Consider the following 19,536-nt stretch of genomic DNA (forward strand, 5'->3'; position numbering starts at 1 on the left):
GTTGACTTTACACTTGTGTGGAGAACAGCATGAGTTGAATTGTGGGAAGGGGGACAGAGGCGACACTGTGCTTACTAATTGGATGAATCTGTTAATTGGATTATGCCTGGGATTTACATTTCACTTGTTCTAGGAATACACCGCTATCAGAGGATCAAGTGTAAATACGCATTTACATTTAGCACTATGTTCAGTGCGTTGATGTAAGACCGGGCCGTTTTTGTCAGTGAAAATCCCATACAAAAAGGAAATGGTTTGTTTGATAATGGATTTAAATAATGAAATTTAAATTTAATGAACATCTTTTTGGAAATGGGGTCATTTTATCATTCCACTACAGTTAAGAGTGGAGTTTAACCTTTTTGAATTCATTCAGATGATTTCTGGGTATGCCAAGAGCACCTTTAGCTTAGGTTAGCATAGATCATTGAATCAGATTAGACCATTAGCATGCCATGGGTTGGTCATGTGACACCAAAAACTGGAGTAACAGTGCTGAAAATTCAGATTTGAGCACATAGTGAAATACAACTGTTGCTTTTCTCACCAGAATGGAGTCCAATGCGAATTTTGACTTTGACGTCAGGCATGTGCCTCATTTTAAATGTACCGATGCAGTGGAGAATGTCCAGGGACATGTTGGCCATCTCTGCAGCGTGGCGGGTACCATTGCGATTGGGAACTCCTGATGCCACCATGTACGCATCACCAATAGTCTCCACCTGTTGAGATACAACACACAAAATGTTCCCTGTGAATTGCAGAACTGGTTTTATGTGCTATTGGTCTAAAACTAAAGTATATCTCAGTTCAATTTGAAGACAAAAATAATTTCTTAAGGAAAATTATTTATGAATTTTTGCTGTCATGGTGCCCGTTTAACAGGTACTACTAATACAATCACCGGCCACTTTATTAGGTACACCGTACCGTGTTGGACCCCCCTTTGCCTTCAGAACTGCCTTAATCCTTCATAGCATATATTCAACAAGGTACTGGAAATATTCCTCAGAGGTTTTGGTCCATATTACCATGATAGCATAACACAGTTACTGCAGATTTGTCGGCTGCACATCCATGATGCGAATCACCCATTTCACCACATCCCAATAGGGGCTCTATTGGATTGAGTCTGGTGACTGTGGAGGCCATTTGAGTACATAAACTCATTGTCATTTTCAAAAAACTAGTCTGAGATGATTTACACTTTATGACATGCCGTGTTATACTGCTGGAAATAGCCATCAGAAAATGTGTTCTCTGTGGTCATAAAGGCATGGACATGGTCAGCAACAATTCTCAGGTAGGCTGTAGCATTGACATGATGCTCATTTGGTACTAATAGCCCCAAAGTCAAATGCCAGAGCAATATCACCCTGCAGCCAAAGACCGGTTACTCACTGAAGCTAAGTAGGGCTGAGCCTGGTTAGTACCTGGATGGGAGACCACTAGGGAACACCAGGTTGCTGTTGGAAGTGGTGTTAGTGAGGCCAGCAGGGGGTGCTCAACCTGAGGCCTATGTGAGTCCTAATGCCCCAGTAAAAGTGAAGGGGACACTACACTGTCAGTGGGCGCCGTCTTTCGGATGAGACGTTAAACCGAGGTCCTGACTCTCTGTGGTCATTAAAAATCCCATGGCACTTCTTGTGAAAGAGCAGGGGTGTAACCCCGGTGTCCTAGCCAAAGTCCCTCTAGCGGCCCATATGATCATGGCCTCCCAATCATCCCCTTCCACCTAATTGGCTCGGTCACTGTCTCTCCACTCCACCAATATCTGGTGTGTGGTGAGCGCACTGGCGCTGTTGTCCTGTGGCTGCCGTTGCATCATCCAAGTGGATGCTACACACTGGTGGTGATGTGGAGAGACCCCCCTCATGATTGTGAAGCGCTTTGGGTGTATGGCCATACACAATAAATGCGCTATATAAATACACATTACATTACATTACCAAGTGTAACAAGAAAATATCCCCCACACCTTTACACCACCAGCCGAAACTTTTGATGCAAGGTAGGATGGATCCATGTTTTCATGTTGTTGACGACAAATTCTGACCCCTACCATCTGAATGTCACAGCGGAAAACCAATCCAAACCCAATTTTTTCAATCTTCTATTGTCCAATTTTGGTGAGCCTGTGTGAACTGTAGCCTCCTGTTCTTAACTGATAGAAGTGGCACCTGATGTGGTCTTCTGCTGCTGTAGCCCATCCGCTTTAATTTTTGACGTGTTGTGCGTTCGGAGATGCTCTTCTGCATACCTTGGTTATAAGGAGTGGTGTATTTGAGTTACTGTTGCCTGTCTATCAGCTAGAACCAGTCTGGCCATTTTCCTGTGACCTCTGGCATCAACAAGGCATTTGCGCCCACAGACTGTCTCTCACTCGATACTTTCTCTTTTTTGGATCATTCTATATAAACCCTGTATATGGTTGTGCGTGCACCAACACCCATGCCATGTTCAAAGTCACTTCAATCACCTTTCTTTCCCATTCTGATGCTCAGTTTGAATTGCAGATCATGTCTACATGCCTTAATGCATTGAGTTGCAGCATTGAGTTGCATTAACGATCAATTGGACAGATGTACCTAATAAAGTTGCCGGTGAGTTTATGTACCTTTAAGGCATTACTGCTCAGCTTTTATGAGTATACAGCGTCCTCCACTAATATTAGCACTCTTGGTAAATATGAGCAAGGAAGGCTGTTAGGTCAGCAAGATTACTAGTCATCAAACAGATAGGAATGTACGAATGCACGATGTGAAGTCTATCTAATCTTTCTAATCTTGCTGGCCATATTTAACAAGGGCGCCAAAATTAGTCACTCATTCCTGTCTTATTTGCTGACAAGTCTATTTTTGGACTATTGTGAGATGTCTATTTGATTATCAATGACTGCCCAAATATAGCCTTGTTTAAGCCAAGATGCTGTTTGGACATCTATTCAAGAGTTCACACTTAGCTGATGATTGATTATAAAGCTTGTTTGGCATGCTGTCCCGAAAGAGAGCCCTGAGCTCATGATCCTCGAGCCCGGGGCTCCCTCCCGTTGCAAGGCAGGAGGGGAGTTTGAGCTCAGGTAGATCTCGGGAGCTCCCCTGCTGAAAGTAACCAATGAACAGTAAGTGATTGCTCTTGGAGATAACTATATACTAGGAGTATGTCTATGGTGCCGATTTGGATTAGTCAATTGACTTAATTTGCATGTATTTGGATGGTGGGAGGAAACTGGGGAACCCAGGGGAAACCCACGTGAGCATGGGGGGTAAGTGGAAACTCCACACAGAAATGTCTGCTGGTTTGGTAAAGCCTGGAACCAGAGACCTTCTTGCTGTGAGGCAACAGTGCTACGCACTGGGCCACCGTGTCACCCATCTAGGAAGGAGGAGTAGGGGTGGAAGAGGAAATCTTCAAAACGAAAATTGCAGTGGAATGAAACCCAGGGTATTTATAGTAGTTTAGGTGTCGTCTGATTGAAGCATGTGAATTGGATAATGCGGATCCAGCCGCTAGCAGTCATAAGCACGTGATCCTCTCGAAATTAGTCTATAAACTTCACTTTGACATCTGTTAAACTGAAAGGAACCTTGTTAACCATTTTGTGCATAATAATATTAACAAAAAAAGAAAGACCCTCAAGTTGTTTTTGGATGACTATTAAACTATGTGTGGTGATGTTGGCGACTACTGGATTGTAGTTTTGGAGACTTTCTGACCCAACTATCTTCTCCTAACAGTTTTGTTGGGAAAGAAACACACTTTCTCTTACAAACTGATTCATAACACTTCCAGCTGACAGAAGCTTTCAGTGGTTTTGCTATTGCATTATAGTCACCTTCCCCTTTTGTGAAGCTCCTTTGGAAAAGTTAGAGAGTTGGACTTGTGATCGGAAGGTTGCAGGTTCGAGTACTGGCTCTGGGATTGTCGGTGGTACAAGGGAATAACCAGCGCTCTCACCACCCACTTGTATGGGTTAAATACAGAGCACAAATTCCTAGTATTGGTCACCATACTTGGCCATGTCAAGACTTTCAATTTTGCTGTAAATCAGAGCTCAGTTCTTTGCTCTTTCCATTGTGAATAATGAGTTTAGCTTTGTTTTACCCAATATTAATGTAATATGTATAGACTTGTAAAACAGGATATCATGGTTGAACAATTTCCTGTTCCTTGTCACCAGGTGCACTAAAATCATAAACTATTATTGCCACAATTACTGCCATCCTAATGAAGTATTATAATACTTCATTAGCATTTTGATAAAATATAATTCATTATATTTGCTTATCAAATATATTTTTGATAAAACTGCACTGTTAACATTTTGAGCAAACCTAAAGTTTTCCAATAAAGTAAGTCTTTTCACAGCCTTCTTTTTTGATATTCAACAAGGGTTAATATGTGGTGGAAACTGTAAGGTACAGGGTTGTACATTTGGCAACTTCTAAAGAAAGGATGTGGAAAAAATCCTTTAATCTAATACTGTGATATTAATATTGTCTGTTTAGTTCCCTGAAGTCTATAAAAGAAAGATTAAAACCTTCATCAAACCTTGTAGACATCGTGGATAGCGATGATTCCATCAAAGTGTGTGTAGAGGTCATTAAGCAGATCGACCACTTCGATGGGTTCACTGAGGGCAGAGATGGTGGTGAAACCCACGATATCACTGAAATACAGTGTGACTTCAGCGAAATGCTCTGGCTTCACTGGCTTCCCTGTTTTTAATGCCAAGGCCACCGACCTGAAAGACAGAGCAGCAGTGTGAGAAATTAGAAGAGCGGGAAATCCAGGGAGAAACGTGAGCATGTTAAGCATGACTTACTTGGGCAGCATCTGGGCTAGAAGAGCATCAGTTTTCTGTCGCTCTACCTCCAGTTCTTCGGTCCTCTCTCGGATCAGATCCTCCAGGTTTGAGGAGTACTGCTCCAGCATCCTCAACATTGAGTCTATTATGTTAGTCTTCTTTCCTTTGTTCATGCTCTTAAACTGGAAAAAAAGATATAGAATAGGAGATTTATTATATTGTTTTCTCCAATTTTTATTTATATAGTGTGTGATCCTGAACTGCAAAATCAGTCTTATGTTGCACAGGTATATTTTAGTCATAGTCAAATATATTTACGTGCTTACTTCCAGTCCTGTTTTATATTAAAGTTAACTGCAACATGTTGGTGTTTCGTAGCATTTAATTTTACAAGGTGGGTCGTTAGCCCAATGATCAACCCCCAACCTGGAGGACCATGACATACACACATACACTACGGGCAATTTAGTGTACCCAATTCACCCATAGCGCATGTCTTTGGACCAGAGGAAACCCACAAAAACACAGGGAGAGCATGCATACTCCACACAAAAAGGCCAACTGACCCAGTCGGGGCTTGGACCAGCGACCTAGCGACCTTTTTGCTGTTAGGTGACAGTGCTACTCACTGCGCCTCCATGCCACCCTAGTCAAATATACATTGTATGAAAATAAAATTATAGGTTTTTATATTATGCCAAAATTTTGAATTTTAGGTAAAGATCAACTTTCATGAAGAAATTTTGTGAGTTTCCAACTGTAACTGAACTTTACTTGGACAACTTGAAAGGCTTTTTTCTTAATATTTAGTTTTTTTTAAACCACAAAACTTCAGATTTTAAATTACTTGTATCTCAGACAGATATTATCTTATCACAACAAGCCAAACATCAATGGAAAACCTATTTATTCAGATGATGCATGTAAAATGTATCTTTTTGACTGGATTTGTGGTCCTGGGTCTCTAACTTACTCTCTCTATCACACACACACACACACACACACACTGGATGTCACCACATGGATATACTTTATAATAAGAACTTTATATAGGAATTGGAATACAGCTAATATATTATACCAAATAATGTTTTTGAAAATGTAAAGTGCTGAAAGCTTTCTGCTGTGTTTAGGATTAAAAGCCAGATTACACAGTACAAAAATCCAACCCACGCTCATTCTGAAAACGTACCCCTATTTTAATTTCTGGAGAATGCCAAATACATCCCAGGAGCTATGTTTGTTTTGCAGTTTTTGTTTCCACCAGAGGCCACTGTGTACGCTTTTTCAGATTTTAAATTTCTCTCGCAAGTGCCATTCGTGCCTGCTGTTCTCATGTAACTCCACCAGAGGATGGATTTACATGCTGTCGACTGACTAAATGACGGACTGACCGCCTGATTGACTGACACACCCTCCTTCTTCGCGTAACCCAACCAATAGTTGACCCAATTGACCCGCCCACCCACCCACTTCCCTTAACCCAAACGACAGTGTTTTAAAAAGCAATCCAGAAAAAGAAAAGCCCTCACCTGATTTTTACCACATTTTCAGATTTTACCACATTTTCAGATTTTACCACATTCTCAGATTTTACCACATTCTCATGCTTGTTATTAACTTATTTTATTTTTTGGCTTGTTTTTCTCTCACACTCTTTCTGGAACCGATCTTCGCCAGACTCGAACCCTGTCATTGTGGTCAACTCCTCTGTGCATCTCAAGTCCGGCAACATACATGGTGAGCTAACTGGAAAAACTGGAAACAGCGGGAAAGCCAGCCCCATACAGAGGTAGGTGACCAGCTAGTAAGCGTGAAAAGGAACGGCATCATACCGCGCCGTATCGCTCGTTTTAAAGATGAAATGCAGCCATGCATAGCTCTAGGTACATAATTCGCAATCTCCAGAAATGTATATAGGGCTACATTTTTAGAATGAGCCTATGTTACAAAAATCATTATCTTTACAGAAAGTCTCAAAAGACAAAACTTGTAAGTGTCTTGTTTGTGTGTGTGCGCAAATGAAAGAGTTAGTGTGTACCTGTCTGAATATATCCTCAAACGTAGGCCTCTGTTCAGGCTCCTCACTCCAGGCCTGCTTCATGAGCTGAATCACATCTAGCGGAGCTTCATCCATAGACACAGTGGGTCGGCACAGTGGTGGAGGAGAGCGCACCTTTTCTATGATTTCTGTAGACAGAAAAACACAACCGGAGTATTGACAACTTACTACTCTGTATTTAGATCTGCACTCCTTTAAACCAGCTTCATCTTTAGATTCACCATTAATTCTGTAAACATGGATGTGGATTGTAATTATGTGGTGGTTTGGTCTAACCTTCAGGAGGCATATCCAACATGCAGAAGGGTGCGCATCGAGAGATCACCTCCTGCATGATGATAGAAAAGCTGTATACATCTCCTGGATATGTTCCCTTCTTCTTCAGATCAGGATTCCTCAGGATCTCCGGAGCCGTCCAGAACTGATCTGTAGCAAAGATACCGAGGTCAGAAAGACACAGCCTGACAAAAATATTGTCATCCATCACAGTTGTAAAAGCAACAAACAATAACTCGACTTCTAGTTGATCATTTGTAAAAGTGGCAGAAGGTAGATTTTTCAGATGAATCATATGTTGAACTGCATCCCAGTCACAACAAATACTGCAGAAGACCCATCGGAACCCGCATGGACTCGAAATTCTCACAGAAATCAGTCAAGTTTGGTGTGTGAGATATCTACAGAGTGGATGGCAACATTAACAGCCTGAGGTATCAAGATATTTGTGCTGCCCATTTGTTTTGTTACTCTTCTGTCTTTGTTCCTATTATCTTACGCTACTCTTAGGTGTTTATTGGTCGATCTTTCTGTCAATCATTGTTACAACATCATCATCTCTGCCAATCCACTGATAGGCTAACTGGATTTAAAGGCCTTCAAGTTCATTGTGTGGTGTGCACTCGGCCTTAGCGTACATCAAGAGGTTGTTTTTCATTGAATATTTATTGGTAACACTTTACAATAAGGTTCATTAGTTAATGCATTTACTAACATGAACTCATCATGAACAGCACTTGTACAGCATTTATTAATCATAATTGAACATTTACAAATGCATAATTAACATTTAAGTCCATGCTTGTTAACATTAGTTAATGCACCATGAGTTAACGTGAACAAACAATGAACTTCTGTATTTTCATTAACTAACGTTAATTAACATAAAAAAATACAGTAGTAGATGTATTGTTCGATGTTTGTTCATGTTAGTAAATGCATTAATTAACATTAACTAATGAACCTTATTGTAAAGTGTGACCTATTTATTACTTCAGATAATAGTCTGATGTAACATAAGTTCATTTGTTGAACAATTTGTGATTTTTTGTACTTCATTTGTTTATGTATATTAGGTTAGTTTGTGTTTTGCTAGATTAGGTTTTGAGTGTTTTGCTGCTCTTTTTTTTTTGTATTATTAGTTTAGAGTGTCACATATATTGAAGATCTTGAGTTTATTCTTTTTATTCTTTATTTTGTAATTTAGATTTGGAGGAGAGTTCAATTTAAGGGTTGATTATTAATTAATTTAGTTGATTTGGCCACGACTTAATTTATTTTAATATTATTATTTTATATATCTTTTTTTCAGTCCCACTACATATTGAGTGACCTTAACTAATATGCACTCACACTGAAATGAATAATTTGTTACAATGTACTTCATGTGTCATGTGTTCATGTCTTTTTACATTGTACTTATGCTAGATTAAATACATGCATGTAATTACATTGTAAATAATCTCTGTAATTACATATGTAATACAATGCTGACCATCCCTTACATTTCAACCCATCCCTAAACCTACATTGTAAAAATTTGCATGAACATTTAGTACTGACAGCTTATTTTTTTAGGTCATTGTAACTTATTATTTTAAGTTAATCATGTTTTAACCTAATGTTATTATAAGTAATAAGTAATTTATTATAAGCATAATTGTATTATTATTTATTAAGTTATGCAAGCTGTTTTAAGTCACTTTAACACCATAGAAGTTCAGTGGAATCATAATTTTAAATTGATTCAACTTAAAAATTAAAGGCAAGCAGGACTATTTTTTACAGTGTACCTATACTCATAGACCTGTCCCTGACCTTACGCTCATTGACAACAAAAGTGTTCTGCAGAGCTTTATGAACACAGTAAGTGCATAGTAATCATTTTTGAATGTAAGTACATGTAGTTACGGACACTTAATATAAAGTAGGACCTTTTTTGTTCAATAGATGTTGGTAATTCAGTAAAGACTGCTCAACAACTCTTATCTGTCTCATTGTTGATCTGTCTCATACCTATGTCACTGTCTCTCTTAAATGTTACGGTCTTATCCCTTTTTAACATCTTAACATATGTAACACATGTATCACACATACCCTCTGGTGCGTTGTCCTCCAGGATGATGTTTTGGCAGTTGAGGATTTCATTGAAGCCATAATCTGTAACCTTCAAAACAAATCGACCATCCACCACACAGTTCCGAGACTTCAGGCGTCCATGAATAATGCCCCGATTATGCAAGTACTTCATTCCCTGACAGGGTAAGATAAAGAAGGCATTGAGAAGAAAGTGACAGAGAGTGGGAAACATTTTAATATTTAACAATATTTGGCGTCAACATCTTCATTTTCTAGCGGAGTCGTTTTTTACTCATTGTTATTTGAACCATTCTTCTATCGCCTCAATTCCTCACCCTAATCAGGTCGAGGAGCAGAGAGGATTTGAACATCCAGTCAAGCCTCATTTCCTCATTGTTGAGCAGGTCTTCCAGACTGCCTCTGGTGCAGTGCTCTGTAACAATGCCGAATATACCAGTATCCATAAACAGACCCAGGAACAAGTTCAGATTCTCATGACGCATATCTCTCAGCTGTGGAGAGTGAAGATGAGGACAAACAGAAGAGGAAAAGAGGGTACAGAAGTTGAGTATGTTTCTTTTCAAAACACATACACAGAGTATTAGTTAAATAACCTTTCTTTCATTCTCTCACTTTCTCTCTCCTACCTTGACAAAGATGGTCTGTGTGCTTTCACTGATCTCTGTAATAGAATCTGCACAGGGGCATTTCTTTAACCAGACCCAGTCACCCTGACAGCACAGAATAAAACAATTGAACACAATTCGGGTTCACACACAACCTCCTTGTGACAGTGTTAATCACATTTTCTGTACTTTAGTAAGAGGAAAATAATATGCATAATTCTTTGAAATACATCCTAAAAAGTTATGAAGATTTGAGTTCTGTAGTTTTACTGATTTTTTTTTAACCAAAGATTCAACAAACAGGTAACATACACAAGATTCCACTGTGGACATTGAGTTTTTGATCTTGATTTAATGTGTGAGTGGGAAATGGAAAACACAAAGTGCTGTAGATGTTTATAAAAAAAAGTGATTTCACAACATTGGAGCAAAAGTGCAACTGTACTCATTAAAGACTGCATCAGTACTGTCAATTGTTTTCAGCAACACTGGTTTCTAAATTATTTTTTAATTATTTTTCCCCATGTGGATCTTACAGTAGTATTTGCAACAGTAGTATGACCCACAAACTAAACCAATCAACTAAAAGATTAAACATAAATTACAAATATTTATTTGAAGTAAAGACTTACAGTGGGTAAAATAAGTATTGAGCATGTCACAATTTTTGACAGAAAATATAATTCTAAAGGTGCTGTTGACTTGACATTGTTCATACATGCAAAGAAAACAAAGCTAAGTTATGTATAATAATTATGACACAGAAAAAAATTATTGAACACATGAAGAAATTAAGGTATAAAAGGTATGGAAAGCCAAGACAGCAGCTGAATTCATTCAGTAGTTAGAAAGCAACCCTGCCCCTTGTCAGTGTTAATTAATATACCAACATTATTAGAATTACGAAGATAAAACTTCAGCAAAACAATGACCCTAAACACAGCCAAGGAAACTCTCAAATGGTTTCAGAAAAAATAAGCTTCTAGAATGGCCCAGCCAATCACCTGATCTGAATCCAATAAAATACAAAATATATAGCTCAGAGTTCGTAGAAGAGACCCACAGAATTATCAATATATTTAGACTCTGTTGAACTATATAGAATAATTACCCCTGAGCAATGCATGCAATTTTATTCTCCTTACAAGATGTGTCTTAAAGCTGTAATTACCAAAACAGCCTACAAAGCATTGAGCTATCAGTCACTGAAGCCCTGTGAAATGCTAAAGCAGGTTCCAAATCATCTGTTCTGCCTTTACTGGACCTGCCTACTGCTTTTGATACTGTAAATCATTAGATTCTACTGTCCACCCTCAGGTCAATGGGCTTCACTGGAACCTCGCTCTGCTGGTGTGAGTCTTACCTCACCAGCAGATCATTAAGGATTGCCTAGAGAGAATAAGTATCCAAAGCTCAGCAGTTGGTCACAGGGGTACCACAGGGATCTGTTCTTGATCCCCTACTATTTCCCTAAGAACCATCATCCAATCACATGGTTTCTCTTATCACTGGTATACTGATGACATACAGCTCTACATTTCACTTGGGTCAGCCTGATGACCCAACAGTAGCTGCAAGGATCTCTTGTCTTCCCCACAACTTCACACTTCAACAAAATTTCTTCATCCAACTCACATTATCTAATATTAACAAATCTATTTCAGCAGGAAATCTTGGGATGATTCTGGATGACCAGTTGTCCTTCAATGAGCACATTGCTTACACTACTCGATCATACATGCTTGCACTTTTCAACATCAAAGGCCAGACCCTTCTTGAAACTTCTGGTCCAAGCTCTTTTCATTTCTAGGCTGTATTTCTGCAAAACTCCTCTTGCTGAACTCCCATCTCTACAAATAATACAGGATGCTTCAGATAGTCTGGTCTTTAATGATTTCAAGAGAGCCCATGTCACACCTGTCTTTATCTTCCTGCACTGGTTACAAGTTGAACCTCATATCAACTTCAAATCAATGATGCTTGCTTACAAAACAGCCACTGAGCGAACCCTTTCACACACTGCTATCCTTTAAATAACAACTAAAAACCCATCTCTTCCATGAACACTTCAGCAAATAAACTCCCTGCTTACTCTTAGCAGGAAACATCATGACATACTTATTTTACCCGCTGTATATAAAAATTATTTCAAAATACTTTTAAGCTTCAATGAGGGAAAGTCAACGCAAATGATTTATTTAAAATAAAATAAAATATTTTTTTAACCTTAAGTGTTCCAACAGTTATTGTTATCATAAATCTATTTCTCGGTAAAGAAATTGAACCTGGAAGTTTTTGTTTCTAGAATGCTTCTCACTTCCAGTCTGTTTCCTGTAGCTTGACAGTTTTGGCTTCCTTTGGAAATATGTGCATTGTTTGACGTAAAACACTAAACCTACTGGTCAAAAATGATCTGAAATTATACTTCATAACTTCTTGTTTTTCTGAAATCATGTTGTTCTACCGAATATTAGATTACCTTCTGGTATCCAGTTAAAAAAATCACACTTTCTCATGTAATATTGCTTCATCACAGAACCGAACACAATGCCAGTACACAAAAACTCACAAATTTCACACACCTCAAATACAGCAACATTGGATGTTTCTGGGGTTGATGTGATGTAACTGCGACCAGAGACTGAGTGGCGCGGAGTTTTAACATCTAGCTGACTCTTTAGCATACTCTCGTCATTCAGTTTCTACAAAAAGAAAACAATAATGAAAGAGACATTAAAAACTACACACACAAAAAAGAGAGTGAGAGCAAATTCCAAGAAAACACTCATGCCTGTACTTAATTTCATCACACTCGCAGCACATCACACACTAAAGTTATTTTAGTCTCTATTATTACTACACACTCCTCATTTAGCTTCTACAGAGCCACACAGAGAGAAATAAAAAGACGTTGACTGTGAGAGAGACATAGACAAAGTAAAATTCAAAGGAAGACGAAAATGCTTTGAGAGTCCGAGAGTATTTGAGACCGACCCTTCTGCTGAGTGTGGTGTTGATGAAGACCAAGTCATCCAGCGTCAGCACTATCTTAGTGGGGCTTCCTCCTCCTCCAATAAATGCACCAAAAAAACCTCCAGCCCCATATTTTCTGGACACACACATATACACATCATTAAATCGTGTTAAAAACCAGTGCTGTTTGCTGCGACTCATACCAAATTCATACCTAACTTGTAGAAAAAGGATGCCTGCACCCGCTATCAACACAATGAAAAACATGAGCAAGAAGAAAAGCGTCACTCCATCCAATCCTGCAGAAGGAAAGAGCAACACAGAATCAGAGCTGATCTTTCAACTGGAAAACAATGAATTACTGTTGTTTTTGTTACCTCCACTACATGCGATATAAGGACTAAACCAGCAGTTCGCGTCACTGCTCGGAGATGCTCCAGCAAAATGAATTGACTTCCCCAAGTATTTCAACCCTCCATATTTTCCATATGTGTGTGAAGCTTCCAGGGCGTGTGTGCGATACAGGCTGGACCCAGAGCCGTCTGAATCCAGGACAGCATAGCGGACCTGCATTCCCTCTCCGTTAGTACCTCCCGATATCCGCTGGTTAAAGCCATCAAATTCAAATCCACCCTCGTTTTGAGACAGTAAATCGCCCGATACCCATCGCCCACCACTCGAAGCACGGCTTTGCTCTGCAGCCATGGCTGTATAATAGATCATGTTATATATGGTCCCAAAAAATGGAGAAACCTGCCAAGAAGAGAGAAAAAACTCACTTTTGGGGACTATAAGGCAATTTTTGGTAACACACATGCTGATATATGTAAAAACCTTTAGATATTTAAGTTCAGTGTTCTTCCTTTTTAACTGAGACAGTCTATAGTTAAGGTTTTGAGAGTGTTTATTATGGTTTGACCTAACTATAAAACACCTATTTAATTAAAATATGGAATTCATGATTGTTTATGTTGGATTTTTTTTTAGAAATCAGTCTTGTGGGTAAGACACTTTCTAATTAACTACAGTTTGAGCTTTTGCTATCCACAAATCATGTACGCCTATTTTAAATTGATACCACTTGTAGTAAAACCTTTGGTAAAGCAAGTTCATACCCATCGTGTTACCTCTTCAGCTGATGTGCTGCCGCGGATTTCAAAGGATTCCTGTGCTGCATTAAAGGCCTCATAAAAGTTTTGTTCCCCTTGATCCATGGTTACTGTTAAGACCCCATCGTATGCTCGTCGCAGTTTGCTGTCATTGGCCAGGATTGGATATTTTACATTTTCATATGGCAGTGAATAGAGCAGGGTGTCGTATGGAATGAAGATGTACCCTCGGTCAATCATTCTCATTTCCAATGCTGTGGTCAGCAACTGATACTGTTCCTCTCCACCAATCAGGGCAGAGTGCATGCACATGATGACAACTGCACACAACAAATAAAAAATAAAGTAATTTGAAAATAAATTATCAAATAAAACAATAAGCTAATGATTATCTCATCAAACTGAGAGACGTAACATAATGGCTGAATAAATAAAATGTTTTCATCAAATTTAGTTTTTTTAGTAGGATACACTCACAATAAATATTATTTATTATCAACAAGCTTCAAACATTCATGAAACATTTCCTAACAATAGTTATTTATAGTGAGAAAATATTTTAATTGTTAAAATGATTCACAATGTTTACACTTCCTATAATGTTAACGTTAAAGTTAGTTGTTCTCTTGGTTCGTTGCTCTTCTGGACCATTGGTCGATTTGGACCAACAAAAAACACATTAGCCGTTCACTTTAACAATTTTAAAGATTAATCAACTTAAATGTATAAACAATGCCGATTTTTATTATATCTTGCGACCAAACCTACCAAACGTCCAGAATATTTCCGTTGAACGAGTTCCTTTGTTGTTTGTGAGTACAAAAACTGACTGAAAATGGCCAATGAATCAAAATAAAGTAGGCGGGGTTTGCGGCTCACACAGACAAACAGTTCGCGACCAAAAAGGAAGACGGTGAGGTAAGACTGAAGTAACGAAGCACTAAAGAAATGTTAACTGTTTTAGGATATAAATATAAAATATATATTAACGTATATTGTTAAATATTATTTGCAAATGGGTCAGAATACTTCCTTCACCCTCAACCAAATGTTTAGGAGAAATGTTTAATGTGGTCATGTGATAAACATTTCCTGCGTGTAATCAAACTATTTCATAACTGTAACAATAGGCAATTTAATCATAAATTAATGTTAAAACAGATGTCATAACATCATTTATCTATATGTGGCTCTTTTTTGATTCTCGGAAGCTATATAAATTAATAATGAAAAACAGTAAATATGTTGGAAGCATTGTTTTTGTTTGCATCCATCAAAATGGTGTGTATGCCATGTTCAAAAATATCAACACACCACATAATTAACAGTTGAATCAAACTAAAACTGACAATATGAAGCCACATTAAGTCAAAATGATTTTTTAAGCCATAAACTGTTCAATGTACCATCATGTAAAAAACCTTTAGGTAGCTAAATTAAATTTAACGTAAAGGATAAATGAGGTAAAAAACGTTTGACATCTGGCATTTAATATCTAAATCTGAAAATCTGTATATTTTCAGCACAACAAAATATTGAAGTAATTAGCAACACTTTGGAAGCACTGACCATTCAATAGTGATTTTGTTCTCAGAGCATTTTAAAAACCTATTTACGTTTCTAAGCACAAATAAACAGATCTCAGAGAACTCACCCCTTACTCGATCTGTGTCCCGTATTGCCTGTAGGGCTTGCCGTGGCCCCTCTTTGTCCTGTTCCATCGTAACAACCTTACCAACGGGCAAGCCAAGAGCACGCAGTGATGCTGCAAGCTCATGCCCAGTTGCCTCCCACATGTCGCCCTCAGCAGTTACAATCCCAACATGTGCCCAACGGAAGAAGCGCAGCACAGAGAAAAGCACCCGGGAGGACAACGGCAGCGGCCGCAGAAAGGTGGGATACATCTCTTCATCCATCTCAGCCTTCAGGCAACCCCAGGATAGGATGCCTTTGTTCCAGTTCTTTGCCAGCAGTGTGGCAGCCGTGCAGTAGCCAGGGTTTGCCGGTCCTAGAAAAGCCGAACCGTAACCCTCCAGCTCGGCAAAGCGTGCCAGGCCTCTGGAGCTGGAGCAATCCTCGTTAATGACTGTGTAATCATACCAGTAGCCTTTATTGAGTTCGGGGTCTTTGTTGATGCGGCTCATGGCTAATCGGGCAGCCAGATCTGGCAGGGCTTTAGAATACATGGGGTCACATGCCCACGGTCCTACAATGGCAATTTTGAAGGTGGTGCCCCAGGCTTCACAGGGAAAGTATGAAAGCATGACTAGAGGAAGGAGAAAGCAGTTTCCCCACCAGCTGTGGCTGCGTAGCACTGGGGAAGAGGACACTGGGCTCGCTGGGGTTTCAGATTTTTGCGATGAGGATTGTTTCCGTCGTCTCTTTCCAGCAGAAGACTGTGTTTGCCATCGAGGGTGGTGGGACTGGCAGAGAAAGCTAGAGCTTGTGTGGTCATTCATTTTAGCTTTGTTTTATTGTTGAATATCAGAGACGAAGCGAGAACAGGTGGCACTGAGAGATGTTGTGTGTTTGGTGAGTGTTTTGTCAGTGTGAAGGCTGAAATACTTAGCTCTCGGTTTGGGTTCTACCCACTGAGGGGCACTAGCCCAAAACTATTGCACAATAACCAGCCATCACTGTCTGTTATAGAAATGTGTTTGTGTGTGTGTGTGTGTGTGTGCAAGTGCGTGTACGTGCGTGTTGTGTGTGAGAAAAGCGACATGTAAGAGTTTGGAGAAAGAGAAGGAAATGGAAAGGGACAAAAACAGGAACGAAAACAGAAGGTTAGTAAGAATATAGGAGCATAAAATATGTACAGCATAAATGTTTAGATGATTAGTCCTGCTCCTGGAAATCTACTGTCCTGAAGAATTTAGCTCCAGCTCCAATTAAACACACCTGAGCCAGCTACTCAAGGTCTCACAGCTGTGTTTAGCAGGGTTTCTGCCGGTTTTACTAAGTTAAATTGAATTCTTTTAAGACATTTTTAAGACCATCATGAATAACATTTTGGAATTATACAGGGCTGAATGCTAAGGATTTTTTTTAAATATCCCAGTTGGAAAAGTTTTTTCACTTGATCTATCAAAAAGGATTTTAATTTAATACATTTTAATAATAAAAAGTTAGGTCAGCATCCTAAATAAATGAAGCACTTTGAAACAAATGTTACTGTAAGCAAAGTATTAAAATTCTATTCTTTAAATAAGAAGTTAAAGATTTTTATTGAGATGGATTTGTGGTGATTGTAAGGGTGTTAGTGGCCAGGGGTGCGTTTCTCAAACAACGACATAACTCGCGGCTGAACTATCATAGTACGATGCATCGGTTGGGAAAAGAACGATGTAGTGACGAGTGTCTCACAAAACCTTAGTTTCTCTGTCGCAGATCCATCGTTTAAACCATGTTAGTTATAATGTAAAACGTTCACAGTGATGCTCTAAACGGGGCAGAGTAACTGCTTCTTTAGAGAAAATTCCCATAATTTTTTTGTGGAAATTATATTTACACACACTCACATTTAAAAAAAAAAATCTAATATTACTTTTGCACCCGTGTTTCATATTAATTGAAATATATCTGAATGACACATATAGGCCATATATATGTTTCCTTTACATGTATTATTGAGAATATGCCATATAAAATCACTAAGCTAACACATATTCTAATTTCAAATATGAATCATATAAATCGGTTATGGTTGTAGGCCTAATTTACAGTTAGCTATTTATTAAGAAATGAAAAAAAAATCCCACTTAATAATAATAATAATAATTATTATTATTATTATTATTATTATTATTATTATTAAGTAAGATATTGTTTATTTATTTTTTATTTTATTTTTTGAAAAATCTACTTTTACAATTTGATACTTTCAAACCACTGCAGAACTCTTTGGCAGAAAACTGGCCCATGTCATATAGGCCTACAGTACAGATACATTTCTTAATAAATAACCTACTATAAATTAAAACTATTAACATATCCTATATATTTTTGTTTTCACAAGCTTTGGAGACATATTGTAAATTCCGCTTTTAAATAATAGGGCACCTACAGCTTTCATCATGAGCCATGGCTGTGATAAAAATGGCATAAATGGCCACTACGAATGGAACGCAATTGTCAAAGATCTCTCAAACTGAACTGTAAAAATGCTTTGAAAGCAAATTACATGTAAGAGAGATGACCTTTAAAATGTTAGAATAATCTAAATTAACAGGGCATAGGGGAATAACAGGGAATAGAACACAGCCAGGAACTATGATTGACTCAAGAGATGTAGTTGCAAACATGCAAGTTTTAGATGCAGTTTGCAAGTGTTCGTTGGAACAACGGATTTGGGAAACGTGAAATCAGTGAACTATGTTTGTAATGGCGACCTGAATTGGCTTACGATGGTTTTCGGAAATGCACCCCTGATTGGGTAGCTATACATGAACAAGGAAAATAAAGACCTGGTAAAAAAAGATTAAGACCTACAACAGAATATTTTAGTAGATATAAGACTTTTTAAGACCTAAAATTTAGCTTTTGAGATTTAAGACTTTTTATGACCCCGCGGAGACCCTGGTTCAGACAAGCTGGAGCTGAACTCTACAGGACAGTCACCCTCCAGGACTGAGTTTGGGCACTTCTGGTTTAAAATAACAACACAAAGCACATCACAGTTCTGTTCTTTTTACTACACTGTAGTTTACTGCATCTATTTGTAACAGTGGCATGAACATCAGCATGAGTTTTAAATAACTCAGTATGGTTGGTGCCAAAAACAAATATTCACTATGGTTCCAACGTTTTGGGTAATTCTATTTTTTGTGCGTGTGTATGTGCTTATTTAAAATTGTTTAGTTATTTTCATCTAATTTGTATATTGTTTTTGTTATAGTTTGACTAATTGGAAGTATTTCCTCCTGAGATAATGTCTTCATTTTTTGAGGTTATGTTCAGAATCATAAAAAATAAATCAAAAAACATGTTTGTTTGTTTTTTCGTGAGATTGTATACTCAAAAAGGGTAGAAGTTCTATGCAAAAGTGTTATGACCAAATATTTTGCGTTCACAACTTTGTGACATAAATCTTTATTTGAATCTATTTGCCACTACATCTTATTTTTTATATATCTGAGGCAGAAATTGTAGTGCAGACTGAATGACCTCTTTAGCACACAATCAATATATTTAAGGTTTGGTTTTTGTTTCTTTTAATAGAAATAAATCTATCTAATCTTTTTTTAGAGAGGCAATCTGAGATTAAAAGCTGTTTGGTTGGCAAATAAGAGTTTGGGGATGACAAAAGTGACCCTAAGGTATTGTCCTTTCCACTGTGATCTTTCAGACCTGATCTCTGACAGCACATCCTCACCTGACTCATGTGCCATCTGTGTTTAAAGGTGGAGGTGAGGTGAAGTGTCACACGATTTACACCAGGCAGCTTGCCTATTCCTTCTGTGTCTCTCTCTCTCTCTCTCTCTCTCTCTCTCTCTCTCTCTCTCTCTCTATTGCTCAGCAAGCAGCAAGCAGATTACAATTAAAGAGCTCTGCCTTCGTTGGCCCTGGCCATGGTATCTGCCAAATAACGTGAGGCTTAATCAATCT

General features: G+C 38.3%; 1 protein-coding gene across 6 annotated transcripts in view; it reads right to left on the reverse strand.

The window, feature by feature from the left end:
- Positions 1-19,536, reverse strand: part of gucy2d (guanylate cyclase 2D, retinal) — a 37,773-nt gene that overhangs the window by 14,670 nt on the left and 3,567 nt on the right. For 2 of the 6 annotated variants that reach the window (XM_087251162.1, XM_087251163.1), the window contains 14 exons: positions 15,587-16,572; positions 13,939-14,252; positions 13,201-13,576; positions 13,038-13,122; positions 12,845-12,959; positions 12,433-12,552; positions 9,872-9,955; positions 9,560-9,736; positions 9,243-9,399; positions 7,146-7,295; positions 6,849-6,997; positions 4,826-4,989; positions 4,552-4,744; positions 548-722 (listed from right to left, as the gene is read on the reverse strand). In XM_087251162.1, coding sequence (XP_087107288.1) covers positions 548-722; positions 4,552-4,744; positions 4,826-4,989; positions 6,849-6,997; positions 7,146-7,295; positions 9,243-9,399; positions 9,560-9,736; positions 9,872-9,955; positions 12,433-12,552; positions 12,845-12,959; positions 13,038-13,122; positions 13,201-13,576; positions 13,939-14,252; positions 15,587-16,391 — 3,064 coding nt within the window. In that variant the 5' untranslated portion in view covers positions 16,392-16,572. 6 annotated transcript variants of the gene reach the window in all.

The sequence above is a fragment of the Danio rerio genome, chromosome 5 (genome assembly GCF_052040795.2).
Source record: "Danio rerio strain M-AB ecotype USA chromosome 5, GRCz13ab, whole genome shotgun sequence".
Lineage (NCBI taxonomy): Eukaryota > Metazoa > Chordata > Actinopteri > Cypriniformes > Danionidae > Danio > Danio rerio.